General features: G+C 34.3%; 1 protein-coding gene across 1 annotated transcript in view; it reads left to right on the top strand.

The window, feature by feature from the left end:
- Positions 1-13,038, top strand: part of GALNTL6 (polypeptide N-acetylgalactosaminyltransferase like 6) — a 451,137-nt gene that overhangs the window by 163,169 nt on the left and 274,930 nt on the right. Inside the window, exon 2 of the mRNA XM_030449917.1 lies at positions 2,722-2,830. Within this exon, the coding sequence (XP_030305777.1) occupies positions 2,722-2,830 (109 nt within the window). The remainder of the gene's footprint in view (positions 1-2,721; positions 2,831-13,038) is intronic.

Below are 13,038 nucleotides of genomic sequence, written 5' to 3'. Positions count from 1 at the left end.
TGAATTTCTGTCCCTCTGAGGGCCACAATCTACACTGTTTAGATGCTGTGCAAATGCTATTCCTGGGAAGCTGCTTGAGAGGGCATTGTATTCAATGCCTTCCTGCTCTGAAAGGATGTTCCTACCTTGAAGCAATGATAAAGCTGAAAAATCATTGCTTTTTTCTTAAAAATATGAATTCTGATGGAAGACAACTAAGGGATTTATTAAAAAAAAAAAAAAAAAACCAAAACAAAATAGAAATCCAAACAACAATCCAAATAGAACCCTTAGTCTTCAAGGAGGGATTTATGGTGGCACTAGCACTAAATATTTAGATTTGCATCCTATGGCCTCTTGTGGCAATGTAACCCTTTCAAAATATGAGCCAGAGCAAGATCTCAGTTAGCTTTTTGTGTATCACATGATAGTTGGATTTATATTTATCCTTTTGCTAGATTAATTTTAGTGAATGTATTAATTTAATTATATTATGCTGACAAGAGGGCCTCCTGGTAAGTTACTCTTGTAAGTGCTATCAGGTAACTGCAAACAATATTTTTTAGGAATATTAACATCAAAATTCAAACAGGAATCAAGTGTAAACTCTACTACTCAATGTTCTATGTGCTGCAAACTTGCCATTTATATCACTGTTTTTAGGAAAAGAAGCCAACACAGTAATAAAAGTAGTTTATCCTGCTTTAGAGTTTTGATAGTGATCTGACTTTTAAAGAGCCAGCTCGTCCTTCAGAGTGGATGATTTTAGGAATTAGGTCTCAAGAATCATGGTTAAGACTGTTTCAGACTGTGTTAAACATTATGCTTCTGACTTTAAAAACCTCACCATTTAATATTACTATTAGCACATCAGCATTATTTGAACTTTGGAATTATTGAAATTAATAAATTAATTTCAAGAGCAGGAAAAGTCAGATATTTCAATAAGATGAAATAGTTTTATCAGAATATCTTAAGTTTTTCAGTTCTTCCAGGTGTGAATCTCTGACTTGTATTGAATTAAAACATAGCAGAGTGTTTCTGTCTGCAAAAGTTCTAATGGAGGAATAAATACAGACTGGATTGTATTCTGTTGATATGTAACATAAGTTTCCTTTAATATTAAAATTTTAAAAAGTAGGTCATGCTAGCAGAGTATGATGGATTTTTCTCAGTAGCTCAGGGATTTATTGAAAAGCACTGAGCTCACCACAATACCTTGCCCTGAATATTCAGCATTCACAGAAATATCAGCTGAGCCAAAGCAGAGGTTTTGTGTGTGGACCTTTGTCAGCCAGGATTTCTAGCATCCTTTGCTTGAAGGTAGACATCCAAGTCTGGCATCCCTCACTGCTTACAACTCAGAGCCTTGAAGCTCCAGTTTTAAGGGTGCCATAGCTACCAAATTGATATCTTGTAGCTTGGCAAACAGTTGTCTGTCCTAAAAAGAGAAACCCTGACTGAAAAGGCTGGGGTAACTTCACTTTGAGCCACATCCAGTTTTGTGCTGCCAGCAGTGTAAAATCAGTAAGAGAAAATGGATGAATCCCATGTTCACCAGGTTTACTTATTTTGTAGATGAAGTTCAGAGCAGCATTCTTACATATGCATAAGATTTTTGTAGAGCTTTCTGTATTTCTGACTGATCAAAAGTTGCTGTCCCGGAACTGCTTCCAAAGTGTGCTTTCACAGCCCCTTTGATACCATCTGTAACATGCATTATACATACCCTGAATTCTGGGAAACTCACGGGTTCAGACCTAGATTTAACAAAACCAGAGTTTGCATGTTGCTCCTAAGCAGCAATGAGTTGCTTCCTCACGTTCTTCAACATAGATATGATAGGTCATCATCTTTGCTTTGTTTGTTTTGGGTTTTTTGTGGGTTTTGGGGCTTTTTTTTGTTGGGTTTTTTTGTTTGGTTTTTGTTTGTTTGTTTTTGTTTTTGTTGTTTGTTGTTGTTGGCGGTTATTTTTCCCCTCCACATTTTTTGTAGATTAAGCATTTAGGAAAAAGCTAACTTTACTTGAAAACTTCTGCAGCTTTGTGCTGCTTCCTACAGCTCTAAATTTTGTGTACTTTTAATGGTATTTTTCTATTTTACTGTAAAATACCAGCATTTGGCAGAAAGAATGAGAAAAAAAAGAAAAGCTCTAGAAAGATAAATTTGCTTAGCATCAAAAATCAGCTCTCAACTTTATACAAGAATTTGAAGTCTGGGAAAGGGAAGTCAACTTAGCAACTGTGTGTTGTGTGGGAGTTTTTGATTGGATATTTTTGGGTGTGGGTGTGTTTGGGGTTTTTCCCCCTTAACTCTTACAATGGAGAAAAATCTGCAGGATTTGAAAGTGCTTTGGGCGTCTCTTTGCTTTGTGCCTCTGATGCAGTGAGCTGGGCCTTATGTGAAGAGTAATAACCTCAACACTGGATATTAAAAACTGAGTTTTCCATGAGTTGAAGCATTTTTGAAACCTGTTCAGGTTAAGTGGTCCATTTAACTTCAGAGCTTCATGTCAAAGAGTCATAGGAAGACACTGCTGGAAAGAGAAATTTAAGCATAAGTTGTTTGACATATTTTGAATAAATGTTTGTCAAAAATAGCTTCATTTATCATGGCAAAGTTGTAATATTTATGTTGAATACACTGAATGTTTTCTTTGGGTATGCCATATTATATTTTCTTCTGTAAAAAAAACATATATGTATGTATGTATATTTTTATGTTTTATTTCTATTTTCACAGACACTTCTCTTGGGACTGGGAGATGGACAGCTCTTTACCTGGACTGATGGCTTGAAAAGGAAGGACTGGCATGACTATGAAAGCATTCAAAAAGATGCTATGCGTTCAGGTATATACAAGTTCAGAGCAAATTTTGTTTAGTTCATTCTTTCTCCGTATAGTTATTTTTAGGTTTAAGTCAGCTAAAAAGCATTCCTAGCAGCCTTTTTATAAAAACTGCAGCATATCGTGAGGACATAATGTTCTGAACTGAGGGGTCAGGCCAAGCACACATGCCTTATCTCTAAAAACAGCCAAGTGAAAATAAAAATGATGTTTCATGCTAATAGCTATGTAATGACTGTACAAGGACATGGGCAAAAATATCAAAGTATTTTTCAGGTTAAAATCAGTTTTTACCCTGTGAACAAATGCAAGCAAAAGTGTTGGTTTCTAAAGGCATGAATGTTACATGGCTGAAGCTCAGTCGTCCTGAAGTCAATGGATAAAACCTGAACCCAGTACCCCTGACTGTCAAGAATATCCAAAGTCACGTTAGGAACAAAACTTTGACCCTTTAACCGTTGTCACATTCCAATCTTTTAGTCTTTCTAAAGCTCCTTCACTGCATTCTGACAGTCTAAATTTTTTTGCAAATGGGAGCAAATTGTACTTGCAGATAAAGGACACTTTGTTACAGTGAGTAATATAATTTTTAATGTACCTTCATGTGCTGTGGGACATATTTGCAAAAAAAGTTTCCTGGTCCTCTTTCTGTCATCATAGCATGTTCAGATTAGAACCTTTTATAACGTAATTTATAACTATTCAACATAAGATGAATTAAATTAAAAGGAAGAAAGGGAAGCAGCAGTTGAATTGCATCTTAATTGGTGTCTGAAAGTCATTATTTTTCAAAGGCCAGCCTATTATAAAAAATAAATTATGCTGTCTTGATCCTACTGCCAGAACACAGCCAACACCTCCCTCAAAATATCTCTGTAACTGAATCCAGTTGACAGATTCATAACACTTGGTAAGTACTTAATTTTGCAGGGCCTGAACCAGTAAAATGTTTCAAGTGTAGGTTAATTTAATAAACTATTTTTCCCTTTCTCTTTTGAATCTTTTTTGATCACTAATGAAAAAAATTATCTTTCCCTTTCACATGTGCTTAGGAGTAAAAATGTTGGTGAGAGGGGATGAAATTATTCTAGGCATTTTAGGAGCTGTCAGATCAATGTTACTTGTGTTCCAAATTACTAGGTGTGAAATCTCAACTACCTGAGAGGAGGTACAAAATAGAGGCAGCATGTATGTCCAAGCATACACCAGTTTAGGGAATATCACATTATCTGGTTAGAAATTATTATTTGAGGAACTGGCACAGACACTTTGACAGTTCACCTTTGATTCCTGAGTATGTAATGTGGACTCCATATGTTTTGGATAATAAAGACATTACTTATGATTATGTCATGGATAGCTATAGCATAACCAGTATAGTCCAAGCCATTGCATGGAGTTAACTAAGAAATTAGCAAAATATGCTCCATAGGTTTTTAATGCCCAGTCCTACTCCTATTGGTATAATCTTAGTAGAACATCTTAGTATCTGAATGCTTTTTCTTGTATGCTTCTATTCTTGGTTATAGTATTAGTACATTACCTTAAAACATTCTGACTTATGTAGACTTTTATTAGGCTCCTTGTGATAGTATTTGCTGAGTTAGACCATTTAAGAAATATTTTTAAATTATTTCTATTTGTCATCACTATTCAATTAATGTATGTTCTTTTCTTCTTCGAAAATCACAATATAGTAATAAAAGTGTAAAGCTAAAGTATCTCAGTGCACTCTTTTGGAACACACTATTTCTGTTCTTAATAACAAACCAAAGTATAGCTGAAATCAACTTTTAGTTGAAAATCTCTCCGAAAGTATGAAAACAACACCAGTGAGAGGGCTTCTCAGGACATTTCAGAAAAGACAGTCAGTGCTCATTACACAGAAAAGAAGGAACTTCAGTCTTTTTTAAATTCAGTTTAGCTGCTTTTCTTGTAAAGATTACAATTTCATAAGCACTGGGAAAGTGAATTTCATAAATCAAATTATGGAGAGGTGGTAGTTTCTCCATGGCTCATTTGTATGTTTCAGGGCCAAGTATTTTGTTCCCCTTTTATTCCACTGAATTAAAACTGATGTTCCTGAGTTTGAGTGGTCAGAATGCAAGAAGCCTATAGAGGGAATGTCCTCTTGAGCTGCAGAAGTACTAATTGCTATACTGTTGGTAGAACAGGGAAAATAGCTAATTGGTTGGCAGTTGTCCAAACCCTGATATACTAAAAGGCAGAAAGGAGCATTTAATGACATATCATATACACTGCTCACCAGCACAGAATAGAGGTAGAGAAGTGACAATTATTTCATTCAGTCATCCCAATCACTTGTGCTGTTCTCTGAATATTATTCTTATGTCATTATTTGAAAACAGGTAATTGAAATACAGAAAAAAAGGATTCGAGTTTACCTTAAAAAAACCCAAAACTAATTCCTCACTAAACAGTTCTGATAGACACTTTAAGAAGAAAAAAAAAATAATAGTTTCCATGTTTTGAAATAAACCAATTAAGATAATCAAATATTACAATCGAGGGGGAATGAGCAGAATAAGCTAATGAGAAACAACTGACTTTATTGGAGCTGATACATCCTGCCATCTTTTTGACAAGAAATCGACATTTAAATTAAAAGTTGTTTCTATTAATTTATTTTCCTCTGGGAATACAACTAACAACATGCCTTGATGAAGGATATGCTTCATTTGCATTAAAAATACAATAACTGCAACCAAATGCAAATCTTACATCTGTCATAATTTTTATTTCAGCAAGTAGTAAACAATGTCTTGTGTATATCAGAAGAGCATTCTTGCATTGCAGTTCATAGTTGTGAGTGCACCCTCTGAAAATGCAGCTTGCATGGTAATAACCTAGGTAGCTACCAATATGGTTATTAGTCCAGCTACAGCAAGACTGATTATATCACAACAGTGTAAGCCTGCCTGCATTTCTGGATGCCATGGAGATTGTGGATACTGAAGTCATTTATTGTCATTTATGATCTACAGGTTTGGCAAGTTTCTTGTTTTCATCAGAGATCTCCCTAGTCCCCTTTGGTTCTCTGAGGAGGCCTCTGAGGACATATATATCAAGATATTTGTTTCAGGGACATGACAACATCTGTGGTACCAATGGCCACCAATTTTCCAGGCTTTCTCTGCAGAACTAGAGTCTGAGCTTCCTCATTCCATAGGTATGAGATTCACAGGAATGAGCCATGGAGGCCTAAGGTAGTAAGTCAAAAGCATTCATGAGAAGAAATTCTGTTGATTTTGCTTCTGTTTTTTGTCCTGTGTAGTGAGACTAAGAATCCTAGAGAATCAATGTCATTGTTTTTCCATTTCTGAATGTTATTGAATCTGTTTCCCTCAAGAAATTCTCAAATTTATGTGCTCATCAGCAATGATAACATGAATGACAACCCTTCATAGATAAAAGGAAGGCTTTGATTGTGTAATTCTTGAGTTTTTAAAGAAGTACAGATCGAATGTTTATATTTGAGTGTGGTGGTGCTGATGATCATGAAAAGCTATTTCTGACTACAAGTGGTAGCTTTCCTGTTGGCCAAATACTACAAAAGGAGAACTGGAAAAATAGAAAATTGGAAACTGCCCAGATGATAAGTAGTGATGGGAAACCAAAAATAATGTTTAATTTATGAAAAATTCTTGATCAATTCTATTAATGAAATTCATAATCTATAAAATGATATATAAAAATTGCGTATGGCAAGTTCTGCAGTGTTTTTTGGTTTCCAATTTTTACTTCACATAATTTTGAAAGGGAAACATTTCAAAGGAATGTTCTTTAAATACTGTCTCTTCTTTATCATGGTTTGGAGATATTTTTTGGCTACTTTCATGTGTATGCTGGAATGATTATGGTCTATGAGGGGGCATTGAAAATTCAGTGCAATTGAAAGCAAATCTCTGAGAATAGTAGCAGCTAAGGGGCAGTGTTTATAGCACTAAGGATAAATTCTAAAAAAATCTTTGTCTTCACAATAAATTTGTTAAGTAATCGATAAAGTGGCTTCTAAAATGACTATCAATAATTTCAATAATTTCAAGTTTGACTGTGAGCCATTTTACATCTGTCTGCCAATAAGGTCTCAGAAGAGAAATCTTTTAGACTTTGTCTCAGCAGTTGTTCAGCCATTTGCAGAGTCTTTCTTCCTACTGTTTGTGTACCTAAATAGCATGTGGAAGACTTGTTGAGGGAAGTGATAAAGGTTTTAATTCTTTCCCATACTCAGTATAGTGGCCTTGACTGAGAGAAGGAGATTTTATAGATCTTGACCTTTACATGCTTCAGTGCAGGCCTTTCAAAATTAGATCTATAAACAAGCGGACAGTATGTTCTATAGTTCTACAGACAAACATTCATACAGATTAGTTCTATAACAAAACTAAACAGACACTGGAAAAGAAATGAACTGCATACATGTTTGAGAAAAAAATGGAAATAAACTGAAACTCTTTATTCTTAGGTTGGAATGTTAAAAGAAGGCAAAAGAATTTACTGCTCTTTGTAGAGCAGTAAAAAATGATTGACACCTGAGATTTTATTTCCATATCACCTACAAATTTTATATACTGGTGATTTTTTTTTCATAATTTCTGTTCAAAAAATTTTAATATAAAGTACAATAGAATAATTCCCCCAAACTACTGTGGTTAATCCTTATCATTTCCCAATACTCATTCTTAAATTCAGAAGCACTTGTCAAAGGAAAACCTAGTGCCAGAGTGCCTCTAGAAGATATTAGGAAACATCATGCGCATAGCAACACTAAATGTGATTCTCTATTGGTTATGAAAAAAATCCATTTTGTGATATTTACACAGATTAATATAATCAAAGTTGTGCAGTGAAAGAAGTGCATACTAAAATACTAATTCACTTATCCTGATGGGATTATACACTGGGAATTCTGTCAGCATTATATATTAAACAAATTAACTAAATTTAATTTAGCCCTCTGAACTTGCAATTCCTTTAGAAAGAATTTGGGAACCTCCAATATAATTGGAATTGTAGTGGTAGCCAGGGTCTCATTAAGCAGTGATAACCTAATTGTTCATAGTATTAATCAAGAATATGCTTCATGTGTTTTACAATGTGTTGTTTTTAAAGGGAAAAAATGTTTAGTTTATCTCAATGGAAGTCTGACATGATTAAAAAACTCTGAATTAATTTTAATTATTGTTTTTGTGAAGACAGTGTATAAAGGATATATAATAAGATAGTTACGATCTACTGTAGTTTCACATATTAAAAAACATTTGCATTGTAAAATACAGAGGGCTTAGACTATGATCTGATTCTATCATTCTTACTCAACCTTAATGGTCTGGATATTCTATTGAAAACAGTGAAATCAGTTTGGAGTTAGGAGTCAAGACGGATATTACAATGTCAAATATTGGTTTTGAAAGAGGTTTTCAGGGACAGCTCCAGAGTCTAAAACTTGATATATGTGGTTGAACTTGACTGGATTCTTCCCCTTTTCTTCCCTGCCCCTCCCACCTCTGAAAACTCATCAGTGATAAGACTTAAATATAATTAGTAAGTTAATTCTTAAGGACTAGCAGACAGGCCAAGGAAGAGGGAACAAAGTTCATAATACTTGCTTTTGACTGGGATTAATTTAGAGCACTGAAAATTGTCTTCAATGTACCCTTACATATTGGACATACTACAACAGGCAGAAAGAAAATTGTATTTCTAGTTATTCACCAAGAAACATCTATGAATACACTGTAAATCAATGATACATGTTCTAGCTTGAAAGTAATGTTCAAAGTTCATGAAGTTCTCTCTTACAGATTATTAAATTTTCTATCGTCTTTCTCTGTATCTTCATATCTGGAGGGAAGTGTGGTGTCAAATGCTTAACAGATCAAACTCTGTAGTACCTTCTCCCCTTATATTTAAATGGTGATCTCAATGCTTACACAATTTAAAAACCAAACCAAACCAAAAAAACGAGTTAAATAAAGCATCAAGAAGCAGATGCCATCTGCCAATGAACTTGTGATCAACGCAATCATTATTACCCCTTCTGTACAGTGGTGAGGATCTGTTGGGGGATTCACATCAGTATTGGTGATAATGTGCTGATGTTGGTGAATGTATTTAATGTGTAATACTTGAAGGTTTGAATGAGTTGCTGCCTGGGGAGAAGTGAAAAATAAGGGAAACTTGACTTTTTGAGTTTTGGGTGTTTTGTCTTTTTTGGTCAGAGGTGTGCGTGAGAGGAGGTCTCAGGTCAAAACTGTCTTACAATTTATCACTTGCATTCTAGGTAGGTGGTTTGGTTTTAGCAAACTTGGTAGCACTTTGCTGTCTTTCTCATTTTCTTAAGTGTTTTCAGGACTGTGTAACTGAAATTTTAATAGGAGTTCATCTGCAGACAGTAGTTTTCTTTTAAATTTAAATACATTTTAAAATAAATCTGGGAAAGGAATTTTATCTGGATAATCTTCTAAAAAGTGGCTCATTTGAAGGGAGAGTTTGGAATGAGCAATCAGCTGAGAGACCTTTGGATTATACCTGTCTTTGTGAGAGCTCTATAGACCATCTACATTGAGTTGGTTGTCTCTCATGATAAGTGTAAAAATGATCAAGTTTGTCAGTTCAGGACAATTACTGCTCTACTCAATGGCATCAATAAACATTGTTTTCTTGTGTAATATCTAGTTGTTGCTTGTTTTTCTATGACAATCACAATTCAAAGAAGGGAGAAATTAATCCTGAGTAAACTGTGGCAAGCAAAATAAAACGTAGAAAAAAAGTACTTGGCAGCAATTATAGCATATCAATACCATATTTTTCAACTCAGAAGCAATGACAAAAGGAGCAGCTTTTAATTTTAAAACATGGAATAAGCTGCTGTCAACCAGCTTTAAAGACTATTTATTTTTAAAATTTAAGTAAAACATTCTTTTAACCTGAATCCAAGACAGAAGACCCATAAGAGGAACTTAATTTTTAAAGGTTTGTCAAATGATTAACCACCGTTCTTTTTTTTTCTTTCTTTCTTTCTTTTTTGGTTTATATCTACATAGTGCTTGAGGGAATATACTATAAGTGTAGTATACCAGTGCCACACATTACCTGCACTCTAGTCAGTTACCTTGTTTGTTTCAGACTTAATCATCTAGAATAACCGCAATGATAACCATAAGCATGCCATTCCAAAGAAATTAGAAACCACTTTGCACACTAAAATTCATCAGTTGCTTTCCTTAACATTGCAATTATTCAGATTCTCCAAAGATGATACGTTATGTATTGCTATATGATACTATTTTTGTGCTTCTCTTTGAGTTGCTCTGAACTTAGATTTTTTATGTATAATAAATGCAATTTAGCAGAGGACAGTTAAATTCATCAACAAAATTTTAGCGTATTTTTTAGCCTTTTCGCCTTCAAGGGGCCAACAATATGTTTGAGTTTAACAATGATTCTTAAAAAAAAAACCCAGCAATAAATTGTGCCAGCTTCCTGTCATAGCTTCTTTTCTTTCGGAGTTATGAATTAAGTTCACGAGTACAGAAGTCTGGTATAGTTATCTCTACGCAGTTTATGGCTTAAATATGTGTAAGGTGACTTTCTTCTCCTTCCTGTTTTCATTAAACAAGATGACAGAGGAAAATTATTGGACTGATGAAACGATTTGTCTGACATCAAATCAATATATATAAAATGACAGAGATATATGATTGTTTTACTGTCATTTTCCTTATAGGCACAGCCTCATCAAATGATGCTCTGTAATCACTGCATCTCAAGGAGCACAGCTACCTCTCATTGTGGTTATGTGACATAAAGTCCTCCACCCTCCATGCTTGCAATGCAGTGGTATCTGGGAGAATCTATTTTCATCCTAACACAAATAAAGTAAAAAAAGAAAACACATTTGTAGGAGTGGCATTTTGTTCTGCTACCCTGTATGAAAGTTCTGCTGCCTGAAAGCTGGAAACCAACGCTTTCTTTAAGCACTCTAAAAGGCCTTGCAGGTGATATTGAACTGTAACTGGTAAGACTTAACAGGAAGTTAATTGTAAAACCAAAATAACTTTAATGCCCAGATTAAAAAATAAAAATAAAAAAACTAACATATATATTTTTAATTACATTATGACTATTAAAAACACAGACAGTATTGTCAGTTATTTTACTCTTAAAAGAGGTTTATATTTTTATATTTTTAAATTATAGTGAAAGTGATTTCAGGGTACCCTATTACTTCTGTTTTACATGCTGATTGATTGGATAGCATGTGTTTCAGAAACTTTGGTCAATGGCTATGAGGCTACTGATGCTTCTAGTTTCTTCTTGCATTGTTTTTCCTTAGCACCTTACAAAATATGAGACTGATCCTGAGGCACAATTTTTTCGGGTATATAAATCATAGGTGGCATAGTATCCAAAAGGCAAGATAGCAAGCACTAATAAGATGCTGATTTCCTTATCCTCCTAGGCATGTTTCGCTGCTCTTTTGAAGGAAAGGCTTTTCTGGTTATTTACTGGTTATCTTTGAGTTATTCTTCAGGGATTTTTGAGCTGAGAGACTAATCTAATTTTGTCATGCAAAAACTAGAAGTTCTAAATAAATATGTTAGTTTCTTTGGGGTTTTTTTTCAATATATTGCATTGCCAGTGCAGTTATACTGGGAAGAAGTCCAAGATTCACATGCGTCAGAGAGAAGAGTGAAAGCTGTGAGCAGCTAAAGTTCTACAGGTTTAATATTTTAATTAACTACTGTTAATCCGTAAGTTAAGCAGGTTACCAACATACTGCCTCTTCAGTATTGTACTTTTATGACTTTTTTTCCACAGTTTATACAACCATCAACTTTTTAAAAGTTACTTAATGTTACTTAATGTTAGTTTTAATGTGTTAAAGTTTTTTTTAATGTGATACAGACCATTTTTTCTTACAGGCTTTTTTTTTTTTAAAGGAATCTGGAGTTGTACATGGAAGTTATGAGACCCTGAGCATTTCTTGTCAATATACTGTACTCAAGTAACATTTTTTTAATTTCATATATTTTATTTAGTGTATAATTGCTACATATCTCAAAAATGCCAATAGGGGTGCTGATGAAAGAATAAATTCTTGGCTGAAGTTTTAACCTGCTGGTATAGTTCAGTTCAGACCAATCTATCATTGGAGGGAAGCTTACTCTCACAGGTGTTACAACTAGGTTCTGGACCTAAATCCACATTTTGAGAATGTCCTTTAAAGATCATCCTTGAAGGCAGGTCTCTGAATGCCAGGATGAACAGTTTGTGTTTTTAAATATTTCTTAGTCAACTCATACAAATGAAATGGAAAAGAGAGAAGGAAAGGAATTGATTAAAAGGGTTTGGATTGTTTTGTGTAAAACCTGAACGTACCATGTAGGGATATTTTTTATTATTTTTTTTATTTTTAGCAAAGACTTTTAAAGGCACATTGAAGGATAGATTATTCCAGTAAGCTGAAGTGCCTCTCATGCATTTTCGCAGACCATCTGGATGGTGAATCTATTGTAAAGGAAGTGAGCTCATTGCTAGTGATTTTTGTCAGCTACAAGTCAGATTATAGCAAAAGGATAAAGGATTTTGGAAAGTGTACTCTGAAAATGTAACTAAAGCATAACATTTTTTAAAGTACACAAGAAATTAGTTAACCAGGTGCAGAAATGCTTTCTGTATGTTAAAGCATATTAAATGAGTGCCCATATTAACTAATGGCAAAAACATAGGCAAGCTAAGTTGTTTGGGGTATTGTGTTTTGGTTTTTTTTCCCCTTCTGGAAAATTTGTGGAATGATGATTTCTTTCTGCTTTTCTAGTCTCAAATGCACTTGACAAAGTAAAGGGTGAGATTTCTCGTAATGCTGCTATAATAAAGGCTACGATTTAAACTAATCTCTGCTTTATGTCCTCTTCATCTGTTACCTGTGGTTATGCAGGGCTAGGTAAGTAACTGTGTGTGCTTGCCCTTTCCATAGTTGCTAAAACTCCTCTCCCATCTCCTCAAAGACTGGATTTATTGAGATTTGTTTAATCATTCCGAGAAAAGCAGAACTGAGAATTACTGTGGGCTGCCTAAATACATAATGGATTTGTATAATGGAATTTAGCTTTTATAAATTTTTCTCCGTGAGCAAGAAATTTTTATGGAGTTGCTTCATCTATACCTGAAAGTTAAAGCTGTGTA

Source organism: Calypte anna, chromosome 4A (assembly GCF_003957555.1).
Source record: "Calypte anna isolate BGI_N300 chromosome 4A, bCalAnn1_v1.p, whole genome shotgun sequence".
NCBI classification, from domain to species: Eukaryota; Metazoa; Chordata; class Aves; order Apodiformes; family Trochilidae; genus Calypte; species Calypte anna.
Note: the sequence above shows the minus strand (reverse complement) of the source record. Positions and strands in the feature narration are given on the sequence as shown.